General features: G+C 55.1%; 3 protein-coding genes across 13 annotated transcripts in view; 2 read left to right on the forward strand and 1 right to left on the reverse strand.

Annotated features, from left to right (window-relative positions):
• Positions 1–362: 362 nt before the first annotated feature.
• Positions 363–11,908, forward strand: GRAMD2A (GRAM domain containing 2A). Of its 2 annotated transcripts, none has more exons than XM_050310003.1 (13): positions 363–498; positions 842–1,168; positions 3,551–3,664; positions 4,385–4,442; positions 5,739–5,811; positions 5,893–5,996; positions 6,567–6,665; positions 7,583–7,654; positions 8,534–8,596; positions 9,647–9,803; positions 10,104–10,203; positions 10,292–10,399; positions 10,849–11,908. In XM_050310003.1, exons 3-13 carry the CDS (start codon positions 3,561–3,563, stop codon positions 10,850–10,852), a joined length of 942 nt encoding a protein of 313 aa, XP_050165960.1. In that variant the 5' UTR covers positions 363–498; positions 842–1,168; positions 3,551–3,560; the 3' UTR covers positions 10,853–11,908. The 2 variants fall into 2 exon arrangements, with proteins under 2 accessions (XP_050165960.1, XP_050165961.1); XM_050310004.1 differs by lacking the exon at positions 363–498 and adding an exon at positions 656–671.
• A 1,431-nt stretch (positions 11,909–13,339) lies between these two features.
• Positions 13,340–20,804, reverse strand: SENP8 (SUMO peptidase family member, NEDD8 specific). 4 transcript variants are annotated; one of them, XM_050310008.1, is made up of 2 exons: positions 20,794–20,804; positions 13,340–15,634 (listed from the first exon to the last, which is right to left on the reverse strand). In XM_050310008.1, exon 2 carries the CDS (start codon positions 15,604–15,606, stop codon positions 14,968–14,970), a length of 639 nt encoding a protein of 212 aa, XP_050165965.1. In that variant the 5' UTR covers positions 15,607–15,634; positions 20,794–20,804; the 3' UTR covers positions 13,340–14,967. The 4 variants fall into 4 exon arrangements, with proteins under 4 accessions (XP_050165965.1, XP_050165963.1, XP_050165964.1 ...); XM_050310006.1 differs by lacking the exon at positions 20,794–20,804 and adding an exon at positions 19,657–19,714; XM_050310007.1 differs by lacking the exon at positions 20,794–20,804 and adding an exon at positions 19,525–19,622.
• The window catches only part of MYO9A (myosin IXA), a 167,954-nt gene continuing 162,297 nt past the window's right edge, over positions 19,929–25,585 (forward strand). For 3 of the 7 annotated variants that reach the window (XM_050309995.1, XM_050309999.1, XM_050310000.1), the window contains exon 1: positions 19,929–20,148. The gene's annotated coding sequence lies outside the window, so the exon portion shown is untranslated. Of the gene's footprint in view, positions 20,149–20,177; positions 20,194–25,585 lie in introns of those variants that run through there. The other 4 variants (XM_050309998.1, XM_050310001.1, XM_050310002.1 and 1 more) reach the window with 4 other exon arrangements.

A 25,585-nucleotide genomic window follows, 5' to 3' on the forward strand; every position in this document is an offset into this window, starting at 1 on the left:
TGCGGGGGCGGTGCTCAGCGGCGGCGCGCGGGAGGGGCGGTGCCTTGCCGAGGGCTGCCAATAAACGTGAGGAAGGGCGGGGCCGAGCGCCCGATGACCAATGGGCGAGCGGCAGGGGCGGGGAGAAGCGTCGTGTGGCCAATGGGTGGGCGCCGTGGCGGCGCGAGGAGGCCGGGGCGCGCGGGGCATGACGGCGGCGCGCGGGGCCGCGCGCAGGTACCGGCGGGGGCGGGAGGGGAGGGCAGGGGGACTCCGGGAGTGAGGGGGGGCCGGGAGTGAGGGGGGATCAGGACCAGGGCTCGGGACTGGGGCCCCTTCCCTGGGACCCCTTCCCTCCCGCCGCGGACCCGGTGCTGCCCCTCGGCCTGTCCCGGCCGGCGGCGCCGCGCTGAGGGGAGCGAGGAAACACCGACACACCCCACCCCTGAGGGGACGGACCTGGCCGGGCGCTTCTCGCCCGGGACCCCCCGGCTCCGCGTGAGGGAGCGCCCAGCGCGGGTGAGGGCGGGACCGGCCCCGCGAGTGCCCCGGGCGCGGCCCCGGCGGTGTCCGAGCTCCTACGGTCCCTCCGTGCCTCGCACACCCCGCCGGACCGGGGCCGCCTCCCCGCGGGGTCCCTCCGTGCTCCCTCCTGTTCCTCCCGTGCCGCGGGGCGTTCGCAGCCGCTCTCGGTGAGACCCCGCTCCCCGGGCGCTGCGGTGACCCCGAACCGGGGGGTCTGGGCTGAGCCCCGGCCGTGACCCCCCGGCCCCGAGGCGGGAACACCCGGGACGCGCGGGGGCACCCGCGGAGCTCCCTCCGGGCCTGACCTCCCGCTCTCTCTGTCCCTCTCTCCTGCCAGCGCCACTCGGCTCCGGCCGTTCCCCACCAGCATCCCGGGGTGGCTCCGCTCCAGCTCCGACACGCGGGACTGAAATGACCTTGGACGTCGGGACCAAGGGCAGCTCTCTGGATCCCGCCCGGGCTCGCTCGGGCCGCGACCGCCCGCCCGCCGGAGCCTCCCTCCACCTCTGAGCCTCCTGGGGATTTTTGGGAGGCGGGATCCCCGCCCGGCTCGCCGCGGCCCCCCCTGCGCGCTTCCCCGGCCCCGGGGAAGGGATCCAGCGAAAATCGCCCGCCGACGGAGGGCCTCTCGCCGGACCTTTTCCAGGCTGGATCCCAGCGCCGCGTAAGGGCAGGGACACAGCGATCCCGAGGGAGGGAGAAGCACCGGGACTCGCCTGCGGGTTTCGGGGAGCCGGTGTGGGTGGGGAGGGGGTGTCTGCACTGGGCAAGGAGGCAGCAGGTCGCTGGATTGTTTTCCCTTTCCCGTCAACTCCTGCACTTACCCACTCTGAAGAGCTCTGCACTCTGACTGTTTTTATGCCACTTGTAGTTTGGGACACTTGGGATGGTGATTTTCCTGCACAAGCAGCTCCTTGCTGAACAAATTTCATTAGGAGAGTGACAGCGTGAGCTGCTAGAAAGTGTTTTCCTCACTGTGCCAGCACTGGAAGTGGCTCTTGGAAGGGAAACCTCCATGTCACCTGTGCCTGGAGCCCAACCTTATCTTATCCCATGTTCCTGAACCCCAGAGCTGTATCCTTGATGCATCTGGGAGCCAGGATGGAGCAAGATCTGGAGAGGGGAGACAAGGCAGCTGCTGTGATGTTCCTTTTGGGGCTGAGGATGCTCCTCACAGCCCCCAGACCCTTCCTAGAGCATCCCAATGCCAGCACTGTGTCCAGGACTGTCTGACCCAGGAATTGTCCCTGGTGTTGGCCATGAGGGAGACAGAAAACTGGGAGGGGACCATGCAGCACTTCCAAGTTCTCTCCAGCCTCTGTTTTTTCTCATTTTAGGGGATTTATGTGTGTTTGGGGATGCTGGGGGATTTCTGATGCCTTCACCTTGAGCAGGGGGTGCCTCTCCCCAATCCCTGTGTGGTGCCCCTTGGTGTCAGCCCTGCTTAGGGATAAATCGGCTCACCCGGATTAAGCAGTGCAATAGCTTGGGGATTTAAGGGATGACGTGAGGGAAGCTGGAGTGGGCTGAGCTCTGGAGAGGGATGCTCCAGATTGAGGCAGAGCCCATTTTTCCTGCACGTGAGAAGGGCAGGTGAAATTTTTGGTGCCTCCATGATATGAGTTTTGGCTTCAGGGCAGCGTGGCATCACCTGGCAGAGGGTGTCCGAGGAATCAGGCAGGGGAAACGCCTTTTGGTGCGATGCCAAGGCATGGTATTTTGGTGCTTCTTGTCAGTAGGGTCTCCCTTCCTTTCCAGACACATCCTTTGACGTGAGCTCCTAGAAACAACCTCTGCATGTTCATCCTGTCCCAGCGGTGCTTGGACTCCAGGGCTGTACCAGCAGCTCTTTGCCAGCGCCGGCTGTGGGGATCCAGGAGCTTGTTCCCAGCCTGTTCCCAACCACATGGCACCAGTGACTTGTGTTTGGTTCTCCTGCACCCCCATGTATGTGCTGCATGTTGTGGGAGCAGCCCCTTGCCTCCAGCTGGGATTCAACCTGACTCCATCACATCCAGGCAGTGTTTTGGGCAGGGCCCCAGGCTGTGGGGGCTCATGTGGCTTTACCTCTCAGCCCATTTGGGCATGTCAGGGTCCAGCACCCCCATCCTGGCTTCTCCCTGAGCCTGGGGGGGTTATTTCCATGGATCATCATTCAGATGATCCCCTTGGAGCAGGAGCAGGGTGTGTCTAGGGATGTACAGGCAGCAAAAGAGCCACTCTCTGAGTATAGGAAGTTTGGGTTGGCTTCTCTGCCCGGGCTCTGCCGCAGTGCCATGGCATTATCCTCGTGGGCACTGGGATATGCTCCAGCTCCGCACTAATCCTGCCACCCTACCTGCGCCCCACCTGCTCTGGCAGCACCCCCTGCCCGGCGAGCTGAGCGCTTTCCCTGGAATCATTTCCTCTCCGCAGGCCTGTGGCAGTTTGCTGGCTCGGCCGTGCTGCTGGTCCCCTCGGATTGCTTTGGCTCCGGTGCCTCGGCAATCTCCGGTGAAGCGTCACCTCGGTGGCCTGGCAGGCGATAACCTGCCCGCGGCGCTGGGCCTGTGTTTACTTTACCTGCTGCGGCCGATAAGCGCCTCTGATAACATTCCCGATGGTAAACACTGCGCTGCAACGTGCGGGAAGCGACTCAAGGAGGGAGCTGGTGCCTGGCAAGGGCTCTGCCTCGGGAACACGGTGCTTTACCAACCAGGAGGAGCAGACCCTGGCTGAAATCCATCCCCCTGAGGAGTTTTGTAGACCTGTGATTGTCCCCAGCTCAATCTCCATCCCTTGAGGAGGAGAGGCTGTGCTTTGGACAGAGTTATCTGAGGGAACAGCAGCTCCTTGGCCGCTTGGTTGTGAGCACTGGGGAGTTCCTGGCAAAAAAGTACCTTTTTTTTTTCTCTCCACGTGACTTGAGAAATCACGGAAATATTCTCGCTGTCCTTGAGCAGCAGATTCCGACGTTTCTGAGCAGGCTGGGATTGAAGGGAATAGATTTAGAGCCCCAGTCCCCTCTTGCCCTTCCCCTCTGGGGCTGACGGGCGTCTCCTTGCAGTGCCACGCCGATGCATGAGAAGGCAGCTCCGCTGAAGAGCCCCGAGCCCAGGCACGGCCGCGAGAAGCTGGAAGTGTCCCACAAGCAGAAGAGTTTGGATTCCCTCGATGGCAGGTGAGGAGCAGCATCCCAAGGGCTATGTTTGAATGTTTTCTCTTTCCCCCCTGCTGTGGCATCCCTGCTGCCTCTGAGCCCCTGAATCCATCCACCATTGGGGGGGAGTGGGCACAGAGGGACCCTTCTTTGCTTTCCCCTTCAAATATTGAGGGTATAAAAGCAGGGAAGGGAGAGGGATGTGGGAAAGGGAATGCTGTTCCCACGGCTGAGGTTGCTGGGAGGATTTTGCTCTCTCTGTGGTTTGTCCCTTCATCTGCCCATGGGGTGGATGTGGATGGATGTCCCCGTGCATGGCTGAAGCCGAGTCCATCCTCCTGCCCAGGCACATTCCCCAATTCCTCTTTGTGCTTTCCCTCAGGAAGCCATGACCCAGCCAAAGCTGCCCATTTCCTGCTCCCAACCTGTCCCAGGCTGCTGCTGGGGCAGCTCTGGTCTCCTTCCTGAAGCTGGGATGTGTTTTGGGGACAGTCAACCCTGTCACAGTATGTCTCCCATCACTCCATGTCTCCCATCAGGAATCTGCCCTCAGCAGCCGTTACTGAGCCTCAGCAACGCCCAGTGCCACCATAAATCATGGAGACACCCAAAATGTGGCTTCCTGGGGTCTCTTCAATCCTTTACATGATTTCTTGTCTCATCTTGCCTCACATATGTTTAGGGAGCAGGCAAGAGACCCGGGGCTCTTCCTTACCTGGTGATTATTATTGTTCCTTCCAGCCTCCGCCTGAACGAAGCCCTCAAGGATGAGGACATCAAGAAATGCCACCGGGAAGTGGTGAGTCTTTGGCTTTAGAAGTGACTGGGCTGGTTTGTTGTAGCCTGTTGTCCCTGGAGGAGCCTGCCTGGGGTCTCAGCTGTAGGCTCAAGGAGCCAGAGGCAGCTTCTCGTGTGGGACAGAGGCTCCTGCCTGCAATTTCAGGGGAGCTGCTGATGGTTTTGTGTGGCCTGTGCTCTGCCATGCAAACACTTCATGATTTTCCATGCAGAGCAAAGGAAAAAATGGAAATGTTGACAGCTCAATTTCCATCCGTTCATACCTTTTTGGTTGTTCAAGTCTTGCCCAAAGCAGTTTTTTTGGTCTATCTACAGACAAGAGATGCTCTGAAAGAGGAAGGAATAACAGGAAGCAGTGTTTTGTCTTTCCCCATGAAGATAATGCAGGGGAAAAATATTTTTGGTTATCCAGGGGCATCTGGGAGAGTGACAGCGTTGGCAGTGGATCTGTGCTGGGGCCAGGGGGTATTTCTTGGTGGTGGTTGGAGGTGATAGCCCTCGTGTCCCCCCCACCGTGCCGGCGTCTCTCCGGGAGGTGTCTGAGCCAGCTCCAGGTGATGCTGAGCCTTGATCCTCTTAGGGCCTGGCTCATCCGGTGACAAGGTGCAGGGAGCGAAGGTGACCTTGTCCCACAGGCAGGAGGGCTCTGCCTGCGCTGCTGCCCACAAACCAGCCTTGCTGTGCCAGACTTCCCCGCATCCTGCCAAAGCAGCTCGTCCCTTGGAATTCACCGCTCCGTGGGCAGCACCCTGAGGGCAGGGGGCACAAATCTGCTGCACGGGACCGGTCGAGCGGATTTATGGGAAGCATTGAAGTGCTTTGGAGCTTTGGCTTCCCCACAGAAGTGTCTGAGGGCCGCCGTGCTGAGCCTCCCGCCGCGGTGCCGGCAGGCTTTGAAGCGGCGCCGAGAATATAAATAGCTGGATGGCGCGTCGCGATGGGCGCAAAGCAAGTGTTGTCACCGTGTCCCGGATAAGGGGAGAGGAGGAGGAGAGAAACCGCTGGGCAAAATAAACTGCCTGCGGATGAGCCCGGCAGAAAAGCAGCTCCTCGCAGAGGCTCAGCAGCCTCCTTAGATATTCCAGGAAATGTTTATCCGGGAGGATGGCACGGCGTTCACCAGGGGCTGGGTCATCCGACCTACCTCTAACTCACTGGGCCCCCCGGCCCCAGCCGGGTGGGACCCCCCTGCGCCGGTCCCGGGTGCGGGCAGGGGGAGGTTGTTGCGCAGGAGGGTGATTTTTGGGTCTCCTTATCAGCAAGGTCACCGGTTAACTTTGCTCTGCTCTGTTTTCAGGCCGCTAGCAAGTACAACTCCCAGTACCACAAGCTGTTCAAGGACATCCCGACGGAGGAGAGTGTGCTGAAAGGTGAGTGGCAGGGTGAGGGACAGGGGTGGAAGCGGCAGGATCCGGCACATGCTCTGCCATGGCCCTCTCTCTGCCTTGCAGTTTGCTCCTGTGCCCTCCAGAGAGACATCCTCATCCAGGGAAGGCTTTACATCTCCCCCAACTGGCTCTGCTTCTACGCAAACCTTTTCGGGAAGGACATCAAGGTAACGTGGGGACCAACTCACCCCATCCCATGGGGCTCAGAGCCACAGCTTATCCCCTCCTGCACCCAAATACCACCAAAATCCCTGTCAGAAGGCTCCAATGGGAAGGGGAGCGTGGCTGTGCCCCCTCTCCGATCACCTGCAGTGTCAGCCTGAGGAAACCAAATATTGGTTTGGTTTAGATTTCCCTGATGCAAAACCTCCCACCAGCCACGGCAGCATTTGAAGGAAGATCAAAGGTTTCAGGGAGGGGGGAGAGATTTGAATCTCTCTTGGCTTTTCTTCTTGATTTACCATCTGATGTTTCCCCATTAGTCTTGTGGCTGACGGGGATCTTGGGGAGAGACAACTTCCTTTAAAACTGGGCTGGAGGACTGAATTATTTATACCCAATGCTTTAAACAAATATCTGATGGAGGCTCAGGGTTTCAGCAAAGTTGCCCTGCCAAAAATTACATCCTGCCTTACTTTTCACCCTCCCAGGGCTTGCAGGGGGGGCTCTTGTGTTGGGTCTCAGGGAAACTGGGTGATGCTTGTGCCGTGTCCATCCCGTGTCCTCTTGCCCTGCAGGTTGTGATCCCGGTGGTCTCCGTGCAGCTGATAAAGAAGCATAAGACAGCTCGGCTGCTGCCCAACGGCTTGGCCATCACCACCACTGCCAGCAGGAAGGTAACACAAACACTGACAGCACTGGATGCCCTGCTCCAAGCTGGGTGTGATTTGGGAGCAGGGAACGAAGAGATTCCCATTCCTGGTTGGGAAGCGAGCGCTGCTCTCCATGCTGGCTGCCAGCCAGGGCAAACACCCTCTTGTTCCTGAATTTCACTTTGCTTTGCTTTTGTTCCTGAATTCCGCTTTGTTTCTGGACGAAGCAAAGCCCAAGTGAAACTCAGACGAGCCTGACAAATCCCTGCTGGGCTCACGTAAAACCTTTAAACTCCTTAAACACAAGCAGTGAAAGGGCTTGGACTGGCATTTAGCCGAAGCTGGTGGAAAACTTGGATACAGGGCTGAATTTCCAGCTCTTAAATCCCGTTGGATGTTGTTGGCTGCAGTGAGCTGACGTAGTGGGTCCGAGTCCTTGCCTGCCTGGGTGCTGCTGCCAGCCCTGTGCGTCACCCATCCCCTGCCAGGGAGGGGGTTATTCTTGTGGGATTTTGGGAGAAGATTATTCCTGCTGGATTTTGGTAGGGGGTGGCACAGGGCATTCAAAGCCATGTGTGGCCACCCTGCACGTCATCTGGGTTCTGCATTGGGCAGAATCTGGCCCCGTGTTCCCCTCCATCCCTGGGGATGTTTTCCATAGGTCGCAGCCCTGTTTCCTGCCATGTCCCTCTGGGCTGAGCATGGGAAAGCCCGTAGGAACAGCAGCGGAGTGAAACTGGCCCCAAAAAAATCTGGTCCAGGTTTTAGCAGGCTGCAAAAATAACAGTAGGGAAGCTCCGCAGGGAAATGCCTGCAGGGGAACACGGCTCCCAAAAAAGGGGAGATTCAAGGGCAGGACGTCTCCGCCTGTCCCTGCCTGTGGAAAACCGGACTCGGGATGGGGGGAGTCTGTCCCAACAGCTTCTCACTTTCTCTTGCAGTACATCTTCGTGTCCCTCATCTCCCGTGACAGTGTGTACGACGTGCTGAGGAGAGTCTGCACACACCTGCAGGTACTCCCTGTTCCACATCCAACGGCTGTTCCACATGTACACGGCCCTGGGGCTGAGCAGAGCTCTTCACCACTCATCTCCAAGGCTTTGGAATGCTTCCAAAGCCCTCCCAGTTCCAAGTGTCCTCGCTTCGCATCAAGGGATGGGAAGAGGGGCAGGATCCATGCCCTGGGCACATCCTGTTCCCATGGGCCTTTTCTGGGTCACGGATGAGGCAGAGCCCAGAGTTTCTGCTCTCTCCCAGGGCGTGTGTATGAATTATTTATAATCTGGTAGTAATACTAGTTCTGCCACTCTGCACATTGCTGTCTTTTGCCCAGATCTAAAGTTTGAAGGGGAGGAAAAATGGTAGAAAGTAAAAAAAATTTAAATCAAGCGGGAAAAGGCACCCATCAGCCCTTGAGCTGGAGAGGGGGACTGTGGGGACCTCTTCTCTCTGCCTTTGAAGCACTGGGAAGCGATGCCAGAGCCCTGCCCCGCCCAGGAGGGTGTCTGCCAGCTGTGCCGGGGTGGTGATTTGCGTGACTCAACCCTGTTGCCAAACTGGGGGATTTATTTTTTGAAATGTGCTGGGCTCTGCCCAGATATTCCCTTTTTTTTTTTTTTTTTTCCCTGATGGTTTATTCCCTGTACTGGGAGCTGAGGGCAGTGCAGGAGCCCCCAGCTCAACCATGGCCCTGTTGGATGTTCAGTGATAGGAAGCAGCAGTGCAGTGCCCTGTCTTCTGGGTGCTCTTCTTCAGCCCCCAGCTCCCTGTGATTGCAAGTTTTAAGCAGCTGCTCTTCATAGACTCAATAGAAATGCCAAAATTCCATTTTGTGGCTCAGGTTGAAGCAGGGAGAGGCAGCACCATAACACCCGTTTCTCTCCCTGCTCCAGGTTTCGAGTAAGAAGAGTTTGAGTCTGAAGGAGCTGTCGGAGGAGCCGGACACCGTGTCACTGGTGAGGTTGAGGGCAGCTCTGGGAGAGGGAAAGACCTTCCTGAACTCATGCTGTGGGTGGGAAGTGCCTCCAGGTCCCCTCAGTTTGAACAGCCGCTCCCAGGGGCAGAGTTGGTTCTCCCCCCTTGGTGCTGTCAAAGGCCGTGTCAGGACGTGCCTGTCGCCTTTGGAGCTCATCCTCTAGGATCCTCATCCCCACACTTGGCAGGAACAGACGGGTCAAGAGGACCTGGCTGAGCACAGCTGATAACTTGGCCTGTTGGTCTCAGGGGTCCCTTTATAGACACAAAAACTTCAGAGTGATGTGGAAAATGCTGCAGCTCTGCTCCTGATGGCCAGTGCTGTTCACGGCCATGAAGGTGGGTGACAGGCTGGGAATGTGGTTGAGTTATCCAGAAACCTTTAGCCGAACCATGGTGTGATCCAGCGTGCACAGGGGCCACATCCTGCACCTTTGGAGCAGGGTGTCCTCAGGTCTGGTGGCCCTGAGCTGAGTGCAGGAGGTGACAGTTGGGGTGCACCAGGAGGTGACAGTTGGGATGACCCCAATGTTTTGTTGGTCTGGTGGATCCCAGGGGTTAAAGATTCATTTCAAGTGGTGAACTGGGAGCTATCCAGGCTTGCAGCACGTCCTGGTGCTTTGGAGGGACGTAGCCCTTCAGCAGCTCCAGCCCTGGGGACTCTGGTGGGGGAACCCCTCTCTGTGCTGGCTGACTCTGAACATGATTTGGTGCTTTTTGGGGGCACTTCTTTGCCCTTCTGGGGCAATGCCAGGTGGAGAAATGGAGAATGCTGGGTGACCGCCCTGAGTTTCAAGGGGTGGAGGAGGCTGCAGTTGGTATTTGGGTCAGGTGTGGGGTGCGTGGGCAGGTCCACGGCAGTAGGAACCTGCATCCCCATGGAGCCATCACGGAGGACAAGTTCCCACTTAGGACGATGGTTTGGATGTGCTGGTGCTCAGTGGAGTTGCCATAAAGTTTGGGTCTGAATCCTTGTCACTGCCGGGGAGAACCCTCTGGCAGTGCACGGCTCACCGGGGCTGTTCCCACAGGAGGTGATCGTCCCTGAGGGCAAGTGGAGGAAGGTGTCACCCACCTCGCTGTCACTGTCACTGCCAGATGCCAACTACCAGTGCATCCACCGGACCTCTGTCAGCAGCCTGAGTGCCAAGGAGAGCTCCTTCACCTCCGAGGAGCCCCTGGTTTCAGGTGAGGGCAGCATCTGACCTGGGCACACGGGGTTGTGCCCTGTTCTATACATGGTGCTGGGCATAAACCTACATAAATATGTGTTCATCCATCCTGCGCTCTCCTGGAGGGGAATTCTGCCTTGTAGAGGAGCAGGGCTGAAGCTGGGAATCAATGATGGGATCCTGGAGATGGGATGGGATCTTCTGGCTGTGGGGTCTGAGCCCATGAGGGAGAAATGTTTGAGTTTTTCTGGTTGCTGGAGTGGCAGGAGCATCTGCCAAGCGTTGCTGTGCTGCGGACTGTGGGTTTGCCTTTCAGAAAGTGCAATAAACACCGAGGAGGAGCTGGAGGTGGAGCAGAGCTGTGTGGCGGAGCTGAGACCCTCCGACTACCAGCTCCTGAAGATCTTCATTGTGCTGTAAGTGCCGAGGGTGGCGCGGGGGAGCTAGGGGTACCCTGGGAATGTCAGTCTCAGCTGAGCGCTTGGCTTGTTCCTCTGCTCCCAGCATCTGCCTCCTGGTCGTGTCCTCCTCGTACCTGGCATTCCGCATCTTCCGTCTGGAGCAGCAGCTCTGCTCCCTGAACCGGGACTACCTCTCCCGTGGGCACAGGAGGTGAGGCACCCGTGGGGACACTTTGGGGCAGATGGGTCACACTATGGAAGACTCAAGGGATGTGGTGCAATGAGCAGTGGCTGAGCTCCACGACAGGTCCCTGGGATGCTTTGTCCCTTATCCCATGCCTGACAGACCCCACAGTGCCATCCCCATGCCAGGGATGATCCCATCAACTGCTGGTCTGAGTGACTGTGGGCAGCTCTGCTGTCCCTGAGACTTTAAACCTTGGGAAGAAGTTTCCTCATAGGTTTGGGGCTCTCCAGTTGGAGGAGCATCAGGACATCTCATTGGAGTTGGGCTGTGCTCTGGGGCTAATGAGACCAAGGGCATCAGCAAGGGATGGACAGGAGTGAGATCTCCTTGGGTGAGGCACAGCAGGGAAGCTCCGGGATGGGTTACGGAGCCTCTGCAGTCACTCCCCCATCTCACCCCACTTCCTGCTGCAGGTGACTGTTACCCTGGTGCTGGCTGAGGACGGACTCCAACAGTGACACCCTGCCTGTGGATCCCGGTGCTGCGACCTCCCAGCCGTGGCTGTTACACGTGGCCCGGCTTTCCCTCGGCTGGTAAAATGGGACCAAGTATTTTCTCTTTTCCCATGGGCACTTGCTCCCAGTGGGACTTCCCAGCCAGCTCCTGGCCACCGGTGCCAACTCCCCATCCCACTGGAAACCCGTTTTCTCCCTGGGACGCTGCTGTGCCGTAGCACTGAACGATGGCTCGGGGCTGCTGAGCACTTGGACCTCCCCTTAGGACTTGCTGCTAAAATGGACGCTGGTTTTTATTCCTGGCATGGGTTTTTTCTAGTTGAAAGATGACCTTGGGCTCATCGGGAACCCCCAGAAATGTGGATGAGTTGCTGTTGCTGCCCTGGGTGAACCCACTTGTTTGTCCCTGTCTCAGTACCCCTGGGAATGTGCCCGGAGGAATGGCCCCAAATACAGGGATCTGTGGGGGTGGGAGAAAGGGGCCACCAGCCCTGTGGGGCATCATCTATCCCACACCCAAGGGTGAGGGTCCAATCCAGGGCTCCCCAGCCCTGCTTTCATGGAGCACTGGGCCATCTCAGCATGGGAAGTATGTGTGTGTCCCCTGCAAAGCACTTTAGGGTCCCCCAGACTGGGTGACCACCCCTGGCACTGGGGCCAGACCAAGGCTTCATTAGTCTCGCTCACCTCGTTAAGATGTCCGGAAAGGAGCCCGTGGCTGGCACTGGTGAACGTCCTGGATCTGTGCCCTGGTTTGTGTTAACCTTGTCACCACGTGGAGCTGAGTGCTGCAGGATTTGTCCCGCAGGATTTGTCCCACAGCCTCCCCCTGGGAGCACACTGGGGCGGCAGGTGATACCTGTGATTCCCTTGGGTTTTCTTTACTGTTTTTGGGGAACTACAAGTGCTGACGGGGCCAAATCCCTGTGCCCTGGGGGAGAGTTTGTTGCTCGCTCTGGGCTCGAAATGGCTTTTAAATGGAATGAAAAAATGAAAATAAACCCTGGATTTTCTAGCACGTGGCTCTCTGCCACCAGTGTCCTCGCAGTGGGGATGGGCTGTGAGCCCCAAAACCAGGCATCCCAAAATCTGCACTGTCCTAGAGCCCCTTCAGAATATGGGTGACATGGGGACAGCCCTGTCCTCGAGTGGGATGTTATTGCACTAGGTGGCAGCAGAGACTGCGGGATGGGACACGAGCCAGTGGCAGGGCCACCTTGGGGACAGCGGCTGCCTGGGAAGGGAGCTGGGCTGTAGCCCCATCCTGCAGGGGGAACAGGATGAGCATTCCTCCTCCTCCTCTTCCTCCTTGAGCATCCACAACCCAGTTCCAACCCCTCTCCCCAGCCTGGCCCATGCAGCAAAATGCATGTAAATGGGTGAAATGCATGAAAATGGCCCAATTTGAAAGCCACAGTGGTGTTGGCTAAGCAGGGACTGGAGTGGTGTCACCCATTTTTGGGGGATTTAGCATCCTGGGGTGCTGAGGGGGGTGATCTGGTTTCTTCAAAGCTCTGGATTTACAGGGCTGTCGGAGTCTTTGTTTCTGTGGGTGACCTGGTGGGTGAAAGGCGCCGTCCTGCCCCTGCCAGGGACTCACCCAGCTCGTTTTCCTGGTGCCGCAGCCCAGATGGGTTTAGGGTTGGTTTTCCTACAAACAAGTTGGTGCTCAATGGGTTCAACTCAAAGCGGGGCTCTTGACCCCAGAGCAGAGGTTTAGAGGTTGAGGATTGGGTGGGTTTTGGTCTGGCGTTCCAGCCTGGTTTTTTGGTGCTCCACAGCAGGTGTGTGGGGTCCCTTGTCATTGAGCCAGGAATGTGACAGTGGTGATAAAGAGCTCCTCTCGGGGCTCTTTGCTTCAGGCCAGCAGTGGAACAACCCGTGGGTGCAGTGACGGGGAGGAGGTTTGGAGGAGCACCAGGATGAGCTCTCGGTGTGCTGTTGGGGGGTCTCTGCTGCTGGTCACTGGTCACAAGGCTCCGGTTTTGTTTCCCAGCTGGTCTTTGCCCCCCGGTTGGTGTGTATCCCCTCTCCCAGTGACGCCCTGCTTGAGACTGTTTGCTTTTCTTTGTGTAAAGAAACAGCACATAAAAGCCTCAGGTGCAGGGCATGTCCTCAGGTGCAGGAAACATTCCTGGGCACTCACCTTGCTGGCTTGGGAACAGAGCTGAGGAGCACAGGGTGGTGCTGGACACGCACAGCCCCTGCCCTCAAATCCCCTCCCAGCCCTCCCCAGTGACCCCCACCATCCTGCCTTCCTGCCCCCTCTTGCCCTGTGCTCCTCCCCAGCCCAAACCAACCCCTAAAAACAGAACTGGGAGATTCAATCAGCCCAGAAGCTGCTGCCAGCTCCGCCCCAAGTCACAGCCCCTGTGCTGTGACACTCCCTGGGGCAGCGGGAGCCACGGCATTAGCAGGGACCTGCACAGAGGACGGGATGACGCCAGCGCATGGTTTGGTCTGAGTTTTATTCTGGATTTGGGAGCAGCAGTGACGTGGCTCCAGCACAGCCCATCAGAGTCCACGGTGAAACCCCTTTGGCAAGCAGCTTGATCCCATTTGAGCTCCAGCTGAGCAGGTTTTCCAGGGAGGGCTGGTGCTGGAGGGATGCCCTGGACCCCTGTGGGCTGCTCTCCTGTCAGGGCAGTGTAGGAGGGAGGGGAATGATCCCGACCTTTGTCTGGCCCCACCGCTTCCTGTGAGGGTGTAGTCGGGTGTTTTGGGGGAGCCTGGGCTGGTTTCTTGATTTTCTCTTGTCAGCAAGGGAAGGTTAAGCCCTTCATCCCCTCGGTGCTGTGCTGCTGCACACACCAGTGGGGCTGGGCTGGTGAGGAGCTCTGGGTTAAAAACAATCCTTCCCTTTCCTTTTCTGAAGGTTATATTTAACCCGGATTTCCTTGATCAGGTTGGTGTGCTGGGGTGTGGCTGCTCTGCCAGACACCACCTGAGCAACCTGCTCTTTGCTTCTCACCAAGTGAGAGATTATTCCTTATCCTGCAATGACATCTCAGTTCAATTTTTATTTCCCCCACTGCTAAGCCTGGCTTTAGCAAGAGCATCCACTCCAAGATCCCGTCACCCAGCATGGGAGGGGAAGTGGCTTGGTTTGAAGTGCATTAAGGACTTCAAGGAGCCCACAGTTATCTTTGGCTTTTATACCTCAAACTCTGTCCTTTTGTTCTCCCTGGTGTGGTTTTTTTTATCTCAAGTAATAGAACTGGTTTTGTCTTAGAGGCAGCAGCAACACTAATGAGGGTTGGGGAGCGCTGACAAACCCTCCCTGGATGGAGACGACCTAAAATCCTAATGAAAAACCCTAAGCTTTAAAGAGTGAGTGTTGCTTTTTATCTCAATTAAGTTTCTTTTCCTAGGATTGGGTTTCTCAGCTTCCTATTAATCTTCCAGCTGTTCAGAGTTGGGTTTTAATTTGCAGTAAGAGAAAGCAGGGGTGGGGGACAAAAAAATGCAGTGGCTGAGCAGCCTGGGAGCACCAGGCTGAAGAAAACTGACTTTGGTTTTGCCCTGTTCTTTAGTTAATCGTAGCATTTCCTTTGGAGTCTCATCTTTTGACATCTCAGCGTCAGGTTTTCAGGGGCACAAAATCCTGGTTACTAAATCCCAGACTGCTCCAATACCACTAGTAGGAGGCACAGACTAGAAATAGCCACGATAAAGCACTTGGGGGCTTGGGTTTAAAGGGCATTTTGCTAAACCTGTCTTGGAAGGACAATGCCTGGAGCCAATTAAAGCCACCTAAGGAGGGTGTGCTGCCTGCTGGGCACAGGTGAAGTCTGTTCAGCAACCTGTTTTGCCACAGCAATTAGTATAAAAATTCATCATCAAGAGGGTTTCTTTGAAAGCAAAGTGACTTTTGTCGTTAGAAAGGCCGGTGATTTCCAGAGGGGGCTAAGGCTTTTCCCGCAGGGAACGGGGTGTTTGGGGGGTGTAGCCATGCTGGAGGGGTTACATTCTTCTTCTTTGGGACAATTCTGTGCATGGGTATCTCCCTCAGGCACTGGGGGTGCTGCCTCAAGGACAGGGAAGGCAGTTTTTTGGGGGGCTGGGGGTGCATCCCCATCACTTCTGTGCCAGTTTTGTGATGAGAGCTCTCCACTCAGATCTCTTCTGTGTGATGTAGGAGGGGGTGAGGAGCTGCAGCCCCGGCTCGGGCCGGCCCCGGCAGTACGCGTGGCACAGGGCCTCGGCGTTGCAGATCACGTACATCCCGCAGTCGTAGCTGTTCTGCTGCGCCGGTGCTTTCTCCTCCACAAAGGTGGCTTTGCCCCCTCTTTTGCCCAGGAAGGCCTCCAGCTTCCCTGCCACCTGCCTGGCATGGGCAGAGTTGCATTTACTGTGGGAATCGTAGTGGGCAAAGCACTTCTTGTCCCTGAAATACACCAGTAGGCTCCAGTGGGTGCCCCCGGCAGCTTGGCTGGAGTTGTCATTGATGGGCAAGAACACCAGCTCCTTGCGGAGAAGGTCCAGCGGCTGGAGGAACACGGCTATTTCCTCCTGGCTGAGGGCACACTTGATGAACTGGGCCACCTCGGGGCCGATGAAACACACCCGGTGGCTGAACTCCTGGAACTGCTCGTTGGCGAAGTACTCGAAGGCGAAGCCGATGATGTGGTCGTTGAGCCAGTTCGGGGGCTCCAGCAGGGCCACGTCCGACTGCCTAAGCAGGCTGTCCATGTAGCTGAGCACCACGGGATCCATCCTGTGGCACTCCAGGGACCCTCCAGGGCTGGAACAGAGAAGGGCAAGAGGAGTTCAGGAACTGGATCACACCTGGGACACGATACAGCCCAAGAAACACCTCGAGTGCCTTCTCAGCAGCAGCAAGCCAGAGCCCAGGATTCCCAGACAGATATCTGAAGGACCATCAGCAGACGGGGGAGTGTCAGGTTGAGCCAGGCTCTTCTGAGCTCTGGGTTAGATCAACCTTGCTCTGTGAGGATCTGAACCTCAAAGCAAAGGGATTTCACAGCAGTTTGTGCTTTGGAACACTCACACATCTGCATGGAAACCAGACCTGAGCCAGGAGAAGTCAGATGGTGTTTGGGTGTTCTGGTGTCTCACCTTGAGAGTGACAGTCATGGGAATTCTTTGCACAACTGGTATTCCCTAAACAGAGCCTTTTTGGGGCTGTCTGACATACAGCCCCTTGCAGCACAGTGTGCCCCAGCTCTGAGCCAGACACACAACCTGTTCCAGGAGAACCTGCTGGGCCACCAGCACAGGAGGCACAGCCATGAGTAAGGAGCAACAAAGCCAAACGAGATCACAAACCAACCAGTTTCTGACCGTGGGAATCTTTAGGACAACTCTGCCTACTCAAATTAGGATTTAGGAGGAGGTCTTCCAAAGACAAACTTGAATTAACGCCCCTCTGTCCACCCTGGTTTTCCTTATGCTCTGACATCCCCCAGCCCTCCCAGGCTCCTCAGCTGTGGCAATGCACCCTCAGCCACCCACTCCTCTCCTGGCCAGGATGGAACTGTTTTGGCCTTACCCTTCCCTCAGTTTTGCCAAAGGCAGCATGAAACCATCTTCAGATTTCTGAAAGCCCCGTGTGAAAGCTCAAAACGATAAGGTCACTTTAATGTGATTCACTAGAAATAAGTCACTCATTTTCCATCATGACAGGGGGAAATTAAAAAAATGGAGTGTTGTGTTGTTTACGTGTTAGGAAGAAGTAGATTAGAATCATGAAAAATAACCCTTCCTGGCCTGGGATGCATAAATTAGGGATTCATCTTTCAGAACTCTTGGCCAGGTCCCAGAGCACATGACGAGTAAGGAACACAATGGATGAGACACAGGCCCTGTGGAACACGTCGGAAGGAAGGGCCAAGGTGAGTGTTTAGGGCATGACACAGCCCGTGAGAGAGTGTGTGTGTGTGTGTGTGTGTGTGTGTGTGTGTGTGTGTGCGCCGGTGGATCCCGGAGATGCCGAGCAGCAGGAGTCACCGGAGGAAGGGAGCAGCCCTTGTTTACGCTGAGCCAACACAATGGTATTTGGACACATTTCCGACCTAACAAGCTCCAACTATTTCCAAGTTCGTGGTGCAAATCCTTGCACTATAAAAACAGAAAATCAGAGTGAAATCCCTGTAACTTTGTAGCATCCCTTAACATAGTCTGCTTTAGAGGTGGACATCCTCCAAACATCCAGTTTGGGGGTTTAACAGGGGCAAGGCTGAAATACTTTTATGTGTGCCCATAAAATGCCCCGAATTTTCCTTTACAATGTGTTTTTTCTGCTTCATCTTCTCCTGGAGATGTAGAAGTCCAGCAAATAGCTTTCCACTCCAGTCCAAACAGGATTAGGGGCGAGGGAAGCATGAGTCCTGTGTTCTGTTCATTTTCCACTCTGCAGAAACATCATGTTTTTTTTTTTCCTGTCAAGACATTTGGCAGGTTCCTCCAGTCAGGAAGGAGAATGGCTCTAGCAAGTGCTTAATTGCCACGAGCTACTACTTTTAATTTTATTGCCATCTGGTATTTATGAAACTGCCTGTGGGTTCTGCAGGATGACTCACCACATGCAGCTCCAAGGAAAACCCTTGGGAGGCTCCGACGCCCGTCAGAGCCGGGGCAGGTGAGTGGCTGGAACAGCGGCTGGTGGGGCTGTGAAAAGCCATGGTGAGGTGGCTTTATTTGGGATAACCTCCCATTAAAGCTAAAGATGGAGCTGCAGAGAAGCCAGGATGGAGAGCTGAGCCTCTCTGACGCCAAGGGGGGGTTGAAATGCCATCGTGGATTGGGAGCAGCTCTGCACAGCCAGAGCCAGGACTTGCTTCCCAAAGGCCCAGGCACACTCTGTTCAGGAGTTTTCATAAAAGCAGGGATAAATACTCACACAGGCCAGGAACCTCTGCTGTAGGTGCCAACAAGAGTCTTGCTGGTTTGTTTTATTTGCACATCAGTAGCTGGGATTTGTGCAGACTCTCTGGAATCCTCAGCTCCTCCGAGGGATTTCAGCTGCCCCGTTCCCGGTGCTGAGATGTGAACACCAGGGTGAGAGAAAGGAGCATTTCAACACAAATGCTACAATTTCATTTATAGATTTGAAAATGGTGCTGTCGTGCCTCAATAGGGCAAGAAGTCAAGTTTCCCTCATGGAAGTTGTAATCTCACAAATAAGCCACCGTTGCTGGTGTGAGTTCGATCTGTGAACTGATGGGGCTCCTTTGTGTCCAGGATGCAAAGCCAAGCCTGTGTTTTCCAATACTTGACAAAAAACCACCCCAAACCTGTTATTTTCACACCATTAAAGACAACAACCCTCTGCAGGTAATTGCTGAAGACACTTGAGGGCCAGGGAATGAGACTCCTCAGTAATTGAGCGTAAATAGGTAGTGGTGGAGCAAAAGGAGTGCAAATTCAGGATGAGTCAGATTCCTAAAGTCTATTTTAATAAATTAAAGGTGCTAAGAACCTGCAGAGAGAATAGTTTAGAGTGACACATCACCAGAGTCCTGTTTCTAATTTAAAGAATATGGAGCTAAATACCAAAAATCACCTGGAAGATAACAAATCCAGACTCTACCAAGGAACAGGAGGGACAAAGATCAAGAGTAAAAATATGCACGATTTAACCACCAGACCATTCCCTTTTCCTGGAAATACAGGTTTTAGACACCATGTCTTGAGAGTTGTTAATGGGAGCGAGATCAGAGAAGGAACATCTCTTTTTACTTCTAGTGGGAGCTGGGCTGGGTGACACCTGAGCCTCTGGATTAATGTGGCTCCTGACAGAGCCAGAGAACAAACTCAAGGAAAATTAAAACCAGACAAGAAGCACAGTTGTCTCCTTTTTTGTTAAATATAATCAATCTCTCTATAGCTGTGGGTTATAATTCCTGTACAGTACCAGGACAACAGGTCCTGAATGCTGAAAAACATTCCCAGTTCTGTACAACAACACCCAAACTTCTCCATTCCAGACAAACTCCCCAACCCAGAGACATGCAGCTGCTCTGAGAACCAAACTCAGAACCTCTCTTGGTGTCCCAGAATCTCCTCGAGCAAGAAACCAAGAGCCACAACAACAACACCAGGACGGGGTTGGCCAAAGCCTGGAGTTCACCATGAACAGATCCAAGGAAAGGAACGGCTGAGGATGAGCGATGGCACCGGGAATGTCCCAGAGGAACCGGTGGAAACAGCTCAGCTCACCCAGACCACGTCAAACCAGCCACCAATGCACTCACCTCCAGAGAAGAGGTCAATCCAGGCAGCAAGGGGAATATTGTTTGCCTGAAAGACCTGGATGTCACAGGAATTTGGTCAGGAGAGGGAATTCGGTCAGAGGGAGGGATTTGGGGTGTCACACACCCCGTGAGAGGAGGAGCGACGTGCCCGAGCCTGACACCCTGACCCCGAGCCTGACCCTGATCCCGAGCGTATCCCGGCGCTCAGTTCCCGGGATCAGAGCGCATCAGCAGCCCCCGGGGAGCGCTCAGTCATCCCACCGCTTCGATGGGAATAAACGGGAATTACGGGGCGAGCGAAGGATCAGGGCCCTGCTGGGGACCCCCCCACCAGCACCGGGCAGCCCGTGCGCCCCGCCCCGTGCCGGTAACACCCCTCCATTTTTACCCACTCGAACCTTTCTCCCCTCTAACTCACGTTGACGCCTCCGGGTCCGGGGGCGACCGGCACCGATCTCCGACGGCTGCGGCCGGCGCGATCACCGGTCAGGACACCTTGCGGGCACCGTGTCCCCCGTATCCCCCCACCGTGTCCCCCCCCGTGTCTCACCCGCCGCCTCATCGCCCGCCACCGCCTCCCGGTTGCCGCGCGCTGCCGTAAAGCGGTCCGGCTGCCGCGTCGTAACGCCAGGGGGCGTGTCGCGGGGCCGGGCCCGTGGGCGGGGCCTCCACCGGGGCGGGGCCGTCCCTCCCCGCCTGCCCCCGCCCCTGGGCGCGTGAGGGCGGCGCGCGCGCGCGGGCAGTCGGGCAGCGCCCGGGCGGCGGCGGCGGCGGGAGCGCCCGTCCGTCCCCCTCCCCACCCGGGGACACCGCCCCCCTCCCCCTCAGCACCGATCCCCCCTCACTAGCGACCCCCGGGACCTCCCTCGGCACCGAGCGCCCGCTCACCAATAACCCCCTCGGCACCGAGCACGGGACCCCCCTCAGCACCGACCCCCCTCTGCACCGAGCCCCGGGCAGCGGCGACCCTCCCTCAGCACCGACCTCCCGGGATCTCCCTCGGCGGCTGCGGGCGAGGGATGCGCCGCGCCCCGACACCCAGGTGAGCGGCGGCGGGGAGCGGAGCGGAGCGGGGCGGGGGCCTCCGGTGAGTGCGGGCGACGGGGGCGGCGGGGCGGGGGTCGTGAGGGGAACCCCGGCGGAACCTCGCGGGGCCGGCGGGAGCCTTTGTTCGGCGCAGGGGGACGACTGCCCCCGGTGTTCTGAGAGCCCCCCGGTGCTCTGAGATCCCCCCGGTGTTGTAGGGTGCCCCTCACGCGAGTTCGCCCCACACCTATTCGTGACCCCACCAGTGGGTGCGCGGTGCGGAGCGGCCCCGCATCGCCCCTCTCGCACCGGGTTTCACCCCCCGGTGCCGCTCACCCCCGTCGCGGGTGGGTTGGACACGCAGGACGTGGAAAAACCAGCCTGGCGGGGGGGAGATTTATCTCCCTCTGCAGCCCCAGTGTCACCCCGAGCTGGGGCTCCCCCGCGCCCCCGGCCCGCGTGGGGCAGCAGCGCCGAGCCCACGGCGATGGGCATCGCGGCGGGAGCGGGTCGCGGTCCCCCGGGGCTCTGCCAGCCCCGCTACGCCACCCAGAGCCATTCCCCATTCCCCATCAGCGGTTCCCACCCCTCAGGATGAGGTATTCCTGCGTTTTAGCGCAGTGTTGGACTCTACGGCAGCTCCCGCCCCGGCACGCCGGACCTTTACGGGAGCGCTGCTCCTCCGGAGGTTAAAACAGCCGGTATTTGTTTCTGGAATTTTCCGAAATGTACCCAAAACGGCCTTTGCTTTATCGCCGCAAAAATAAAACCCCTCCGACGTGACCGGGTTAGGACCTGCCGTGAGTTCGGAGCCGGGCATTTTGCCGCCCTTCTGCTGCTGGATCGGCTCCCTCCTCCTCCTCCATCTGCCTTTTCCTATCCCGAAATCAAGCCGAGCTTAATAAAGTGGGGAGCGTGAGCTCAGCAGAAATCATGGCTTTGCCATCCCTCGCTGCAGCGCGGTCCCTGCCCATCGGCGGATCAAAAAAATAATCACGTAGCGGCAGAGGAAGGAGGAGATTTGCTGCTATGGGAGGAAAACCGGCGCGGTGCCTCGCTCAGTCGATAACCAGGCGCTGTAATAAATCGCTCTGTAAACAGACTGTTAGTTGGAGAATTGGGTTTCTGGCCGCCTCTAGTCTAGTTCTCCCGACTCTTTTCCCGACTGAGTGCTAGGAAATGATAGGGAAGCGTTGTCTTCCCGTGGAGAGGTGCGTGGACGTGGCGGCGATGGGCTGTGAATGCTTAAGCGCGACCTTACAGACCCGAGCTTATCCCTGGGCACAGCAAACTGTCTGGTCTGAGAGGTTGCGTTAGAGCATCTTCTCTTCAGCCTCTGGTCCTGCAGTCACGCCATAGCCACGATTTCCCCCACGTCCTTGAGTAAACTCGCCCATTTTGGTGACTTTTGTCATTTTTAAATTTTATTTCATTGAAATAAGAGGCTTTCCTATGCATTCTTCCCTCATTGATGCTCTTCCAGCCTTGACCCTCACTCCTGGTCATGATTTTTCATCCCCAAGAGCATTTTGGAAGCTGTCACTCCAGCTGCTGATGGCAGGGAAGGTAATTCAGCAGCTCTGGCACACGACTGATGAGCTTTTGTTTCCTGGGCTATCAATGATGATGCTAGTTTATATTTATTTATTTATTTATTGCAATCGATACATAAATCAGGGTGGCTTTAGAGATGTTTCCTCTGTATTGAAAGGCCCAGGGTGCATCAGCAGCATTTAGAAAGATGTAGAAAAAGCTTTATTTGAATTCATGTATTTAAAATGTAGCTCAGTTTTGCAGAGTTATTTCACCTTTGCATCCACTGCTGCTGTTAGGATTTATAAACCACATGTTTTTACCTTTTGTTTTCTTTTTATTTTGGGTGGGGAAGCTGCACTTTAAGATTTTAAGGTATCAAACATCTGATGTGACGTCTGCTGTTGCAGTATCTTTCCCAGACACTGGTACTAAAACACTTAGAGTATCAAACCTGTGGCATCTTTTGCTAGGAAAGTCTGAATGTTTTATGCTTGTATTGTTTTTATCTGGGATGTTCATAGTGATTTTGGTGAGCATTGATTGGGTTTGCAGGAAAATCTCTGAGAATGTGACTCACATGAGGTCGGGCACTTGGGAATCGTGAAATCCGAGTTACCTGTGCAATCTTCATTTAGCTCGTGTCGAGGTAGGGCTGGACTTGATATCCTCATCCCCTGCTTGATTTCTGTCAGGATTGAATCCAGGTCTGGATGGAAGAACCTCTGCAAGCCTGCAAGTCCATGGGGGAGTACTGGGAGCACAGGGATGGTGCTGGTCCCTCCACTGGTTTAGCAGCTTGGCACCACTGAGCTGGCGAGGAGGACCAGGGTTCACCATCACAGCCTTGAGACCTCATGTGACACGTGGTCCTGGAGCTTGAATACCTCCAGTCTGGGAAAACTGGGAGCAAACTTCCAGTGTCTCATGTGGGCCTACAAGGGAACGAGAGAGGGGCTCTTCATCAGGAACTGTAGTGACAGGAAAAGGGGAATGGCTTCCTGCTACCAGAGGGCAGGGTTAGATGGGATATTGGGAAGAAATTCTTCCCTGTGAGGGTGGGGAGGCCCTGGCACAAGTTGCTCAGAGAAGCTGTGGCTGCCCCATCCCTGGAAATGTCCAAGGCAAGGTGGGACCAGGCTTGGAGCAACCTGGGATAGTGGAAGGTGTCCCTGCACGTGGCAGTGGGGTGGGACGAGATGATCTTTAATGACCTTTAATGATCTTCCAACCCAGTGCTGGGATTCTGTGATTCAAATGTGACCTGAGAGTTTCTAAAGCCATTTGGGCTGGTTGGTTTTGGTAAGCATAGCATGATTGCTTTTACCCAGTTCTAGTTCTCCCTCCAAACTGTGCAACTTTTGAACTCAGTTCCTTTAAAAATGCATTTATTAGGGAGCAAACAAGGTTGTTGAACTGCTTGAAGCATCTTAGCCGGTCAAACTCGATTTCAAAAATTCCTCCATCCCCTCAGTTTGTAAATAAAGTGGGGTTGTGTTCCCATTTGCACACAAAACGCCACGGTTGAAAGCACATTCATTGTGGTGTTGATGAAGCTCCAGCGTGGTCCTGGGGTCCTGCTCCCCAGACAGGCTGGGTGCAGGTTTCAGTTTGGGAAGACAGTGATTTTTCTGTGTTGAGGTTAAAAGGGGTGTCTGATTTTCTCAGGCTTGGATCCCGTGTGCAACATTTGCTTCACTTCCTCTCGAGCGAACGGGATTTCTCCCTTCTCGGCAAAGTAAACATGAGCATAAATATTTAAAGGATCTCGGCTTAAGTTTGCAAATTCGAGACTTTCCCCAGCATTCCTTTGGACCAAAGCAGTGGGGTTGGAGATTTGGGAAGTGTCTGGGTACTTCCCTGCTCTGGGGAGAAGCTTATAATTCTTCAGGCTTGCTGCTGCAAAAATATTCCGACGTGTCCTCAGGTTAGGTGGGCTGGGATTATCACAAAGCTTGGATTTCCTATGGAACTGTAAGGATGAAATGCTACTGATGGGATGTCTATAGATCATCAAAATTGTTTTTCTGGAATTTTATTTTTCTTTTACACAGGCCAAATTTTTCCATAGGTTTCGGGTAGACGTGTGAAAGCACAGGTGTTGAGACTATAGAAACCAAATGTGAAACTCTTGCCAAATAATGGATAAAAACAGGAAAAAAGGGAAATGGAATAGTCTTTGTTTTCTCTGTGTGACTCTTTAATATCAAATCTCACTGCTGTGTTTGACAGGTCAGATGCCATGGTGAGATGTACATCTCACTCTTGTGATTGCATCAATGTGTCTTGGAATTAAACCTTTAAAATCAAACTCACCAAACGACTTGACCCCAGAAATTACAAAAATTCAGAAGGGAAGGTCGTAGAACAGGGAGTTGAACTCAGTTTTGTGTCTGTTTTTAAGGTATTATCCAGAGTTCAGCTCTGCTGGACCTCATGGTAGCATTGTTCTGTTTGGGGGGAGGATCCGTAGCAGGTGAATTTCCACAAGACTGTGGAAAAATCTTACAAGTGAAGTGAGAGCTCCATGTCTTTGCCACAAATGCTTTTTATTTCTAACAACCCCCCCATGATTTAATGCTCCATCCCCTGGAGGAATGTAGGATCCCTTGGGTTAGAAGGCACTTCTGGAGGTCACTTGGTCCAAGTCCTGCTTCCAGCAGGGTCATCTGCCAGGTCAGATTGGGTTCCTCGTGGCTTTAGGTGTCTAGTGCTGGTTGTCTTCCACCTGTGGTTTGAGGGTTGCAGGAAGAGAAGGGAAGGGAAGTGGTTTGAGCTGCGTTGGGTCCAAAGGGAACAGGATTCTACATGATCCACAGCAGCCCTTGCTCATGGAGCGCAGCCTTCCACTTGCAAGGCTGTTAAACTGCCACCTCCCGCTGCCTTTCTTTGGGTTCCCTAAGCTGATCTAGTCACAGGCTCCAGTTGAAAGAGGATCTGGCGTGGCTGAAGTTAATCTTGGGAGGGGAACAGGGGTAGTCCGGGTCTGTTTGCTGATAATCAGCACGGAGCTGGCAAGCGGCCGGCTCTGCTGTGGTGTGGTGGAAACTCTTTGGAATTTTTCCAGACTAAATGAAATAAATAAATACCTGTTGGTTTAAGGATTATAGTTACTCCCCTAATTCCTTTCTTGCATTACAGTTTCTCATTAGGCATGGATGGGCATCCCTGTGGAGGGGGTGAGGAATCTCTTCCTTGTGTAGGATTCTCAGACACCTTTGGCTGTTCACACTGTGCCAAACCATGAGGAGACAAAGCTGTGGGCCATAGTTTTGGGCTGTGTTGGTGTTTTTTGTCGGCCCTCCCTTTGTCTCTCCATTGGGTTCTGAAGTGCTTTTAAAGGTCAATTCCAGGTCCTGAAGAAGGTTTATGAAATCCCTGTTGGTGTTGAGGCCCCTAGGAATACACTGGCTCTGTGTGCAGGTCAATCCCCTTGATGGGAGGGCTGGACCACACCCTTTCAACCCTGGTGTTCTCGGTGGTTCCCACTGGCTGCTCAGTTTCTCATGGAGAAATCCTGGTTTCCATCCCTGTGACTCGTAGGAGTTCCTACAAATCCCTGTGAGGAGCCGTGGGGAGCAGAGCAGGGGCTGTCCTGCTGGGATCCTGTGTGCAACAGCAAAGGAGAAATATGTTTTAAAATACATCAGTGCTTTGCTTACCACCTTTATTCATGCAAAACCAGCAAAAATAGGTGGGTTTCAATATAATTTTTGAGTCTTATTTGCTGGTCTCTTCACCTTGAGTCACTTCTGGTACACTCCAAGATGACCTTGAATCCTGGAGTTACTCTTCCTTCAGATGCCTGTTCCAGGTCTCCACTTTTATCCGTCACGAGGGGAGAATCCGACAGTCTCTGTGCTGTTCTGTAATCAAAATTCTTACCACTGTCTTCTATTTCTTGTAAAGCATGACCTTTG

The sequence above is a fragment of the Myiozetetes cayanensis genome, unplaced genomic scaffold (genome assembly GCF_022539395.1).
Source record: "Myiozetetes cayanensis isolate MyiCay16 unplaced genomic scaffold, myiCay2020 scf14, whole genome shotgun sequence".
In the NCBI taxonomy this organism is placed as follows: domain Eukaryota; kingdom Metazoa; phylum Chordata; class Aves; order Passeriformes; family Tyrannidae; genus Myiozetetes; species Myiozetetes cayanensis.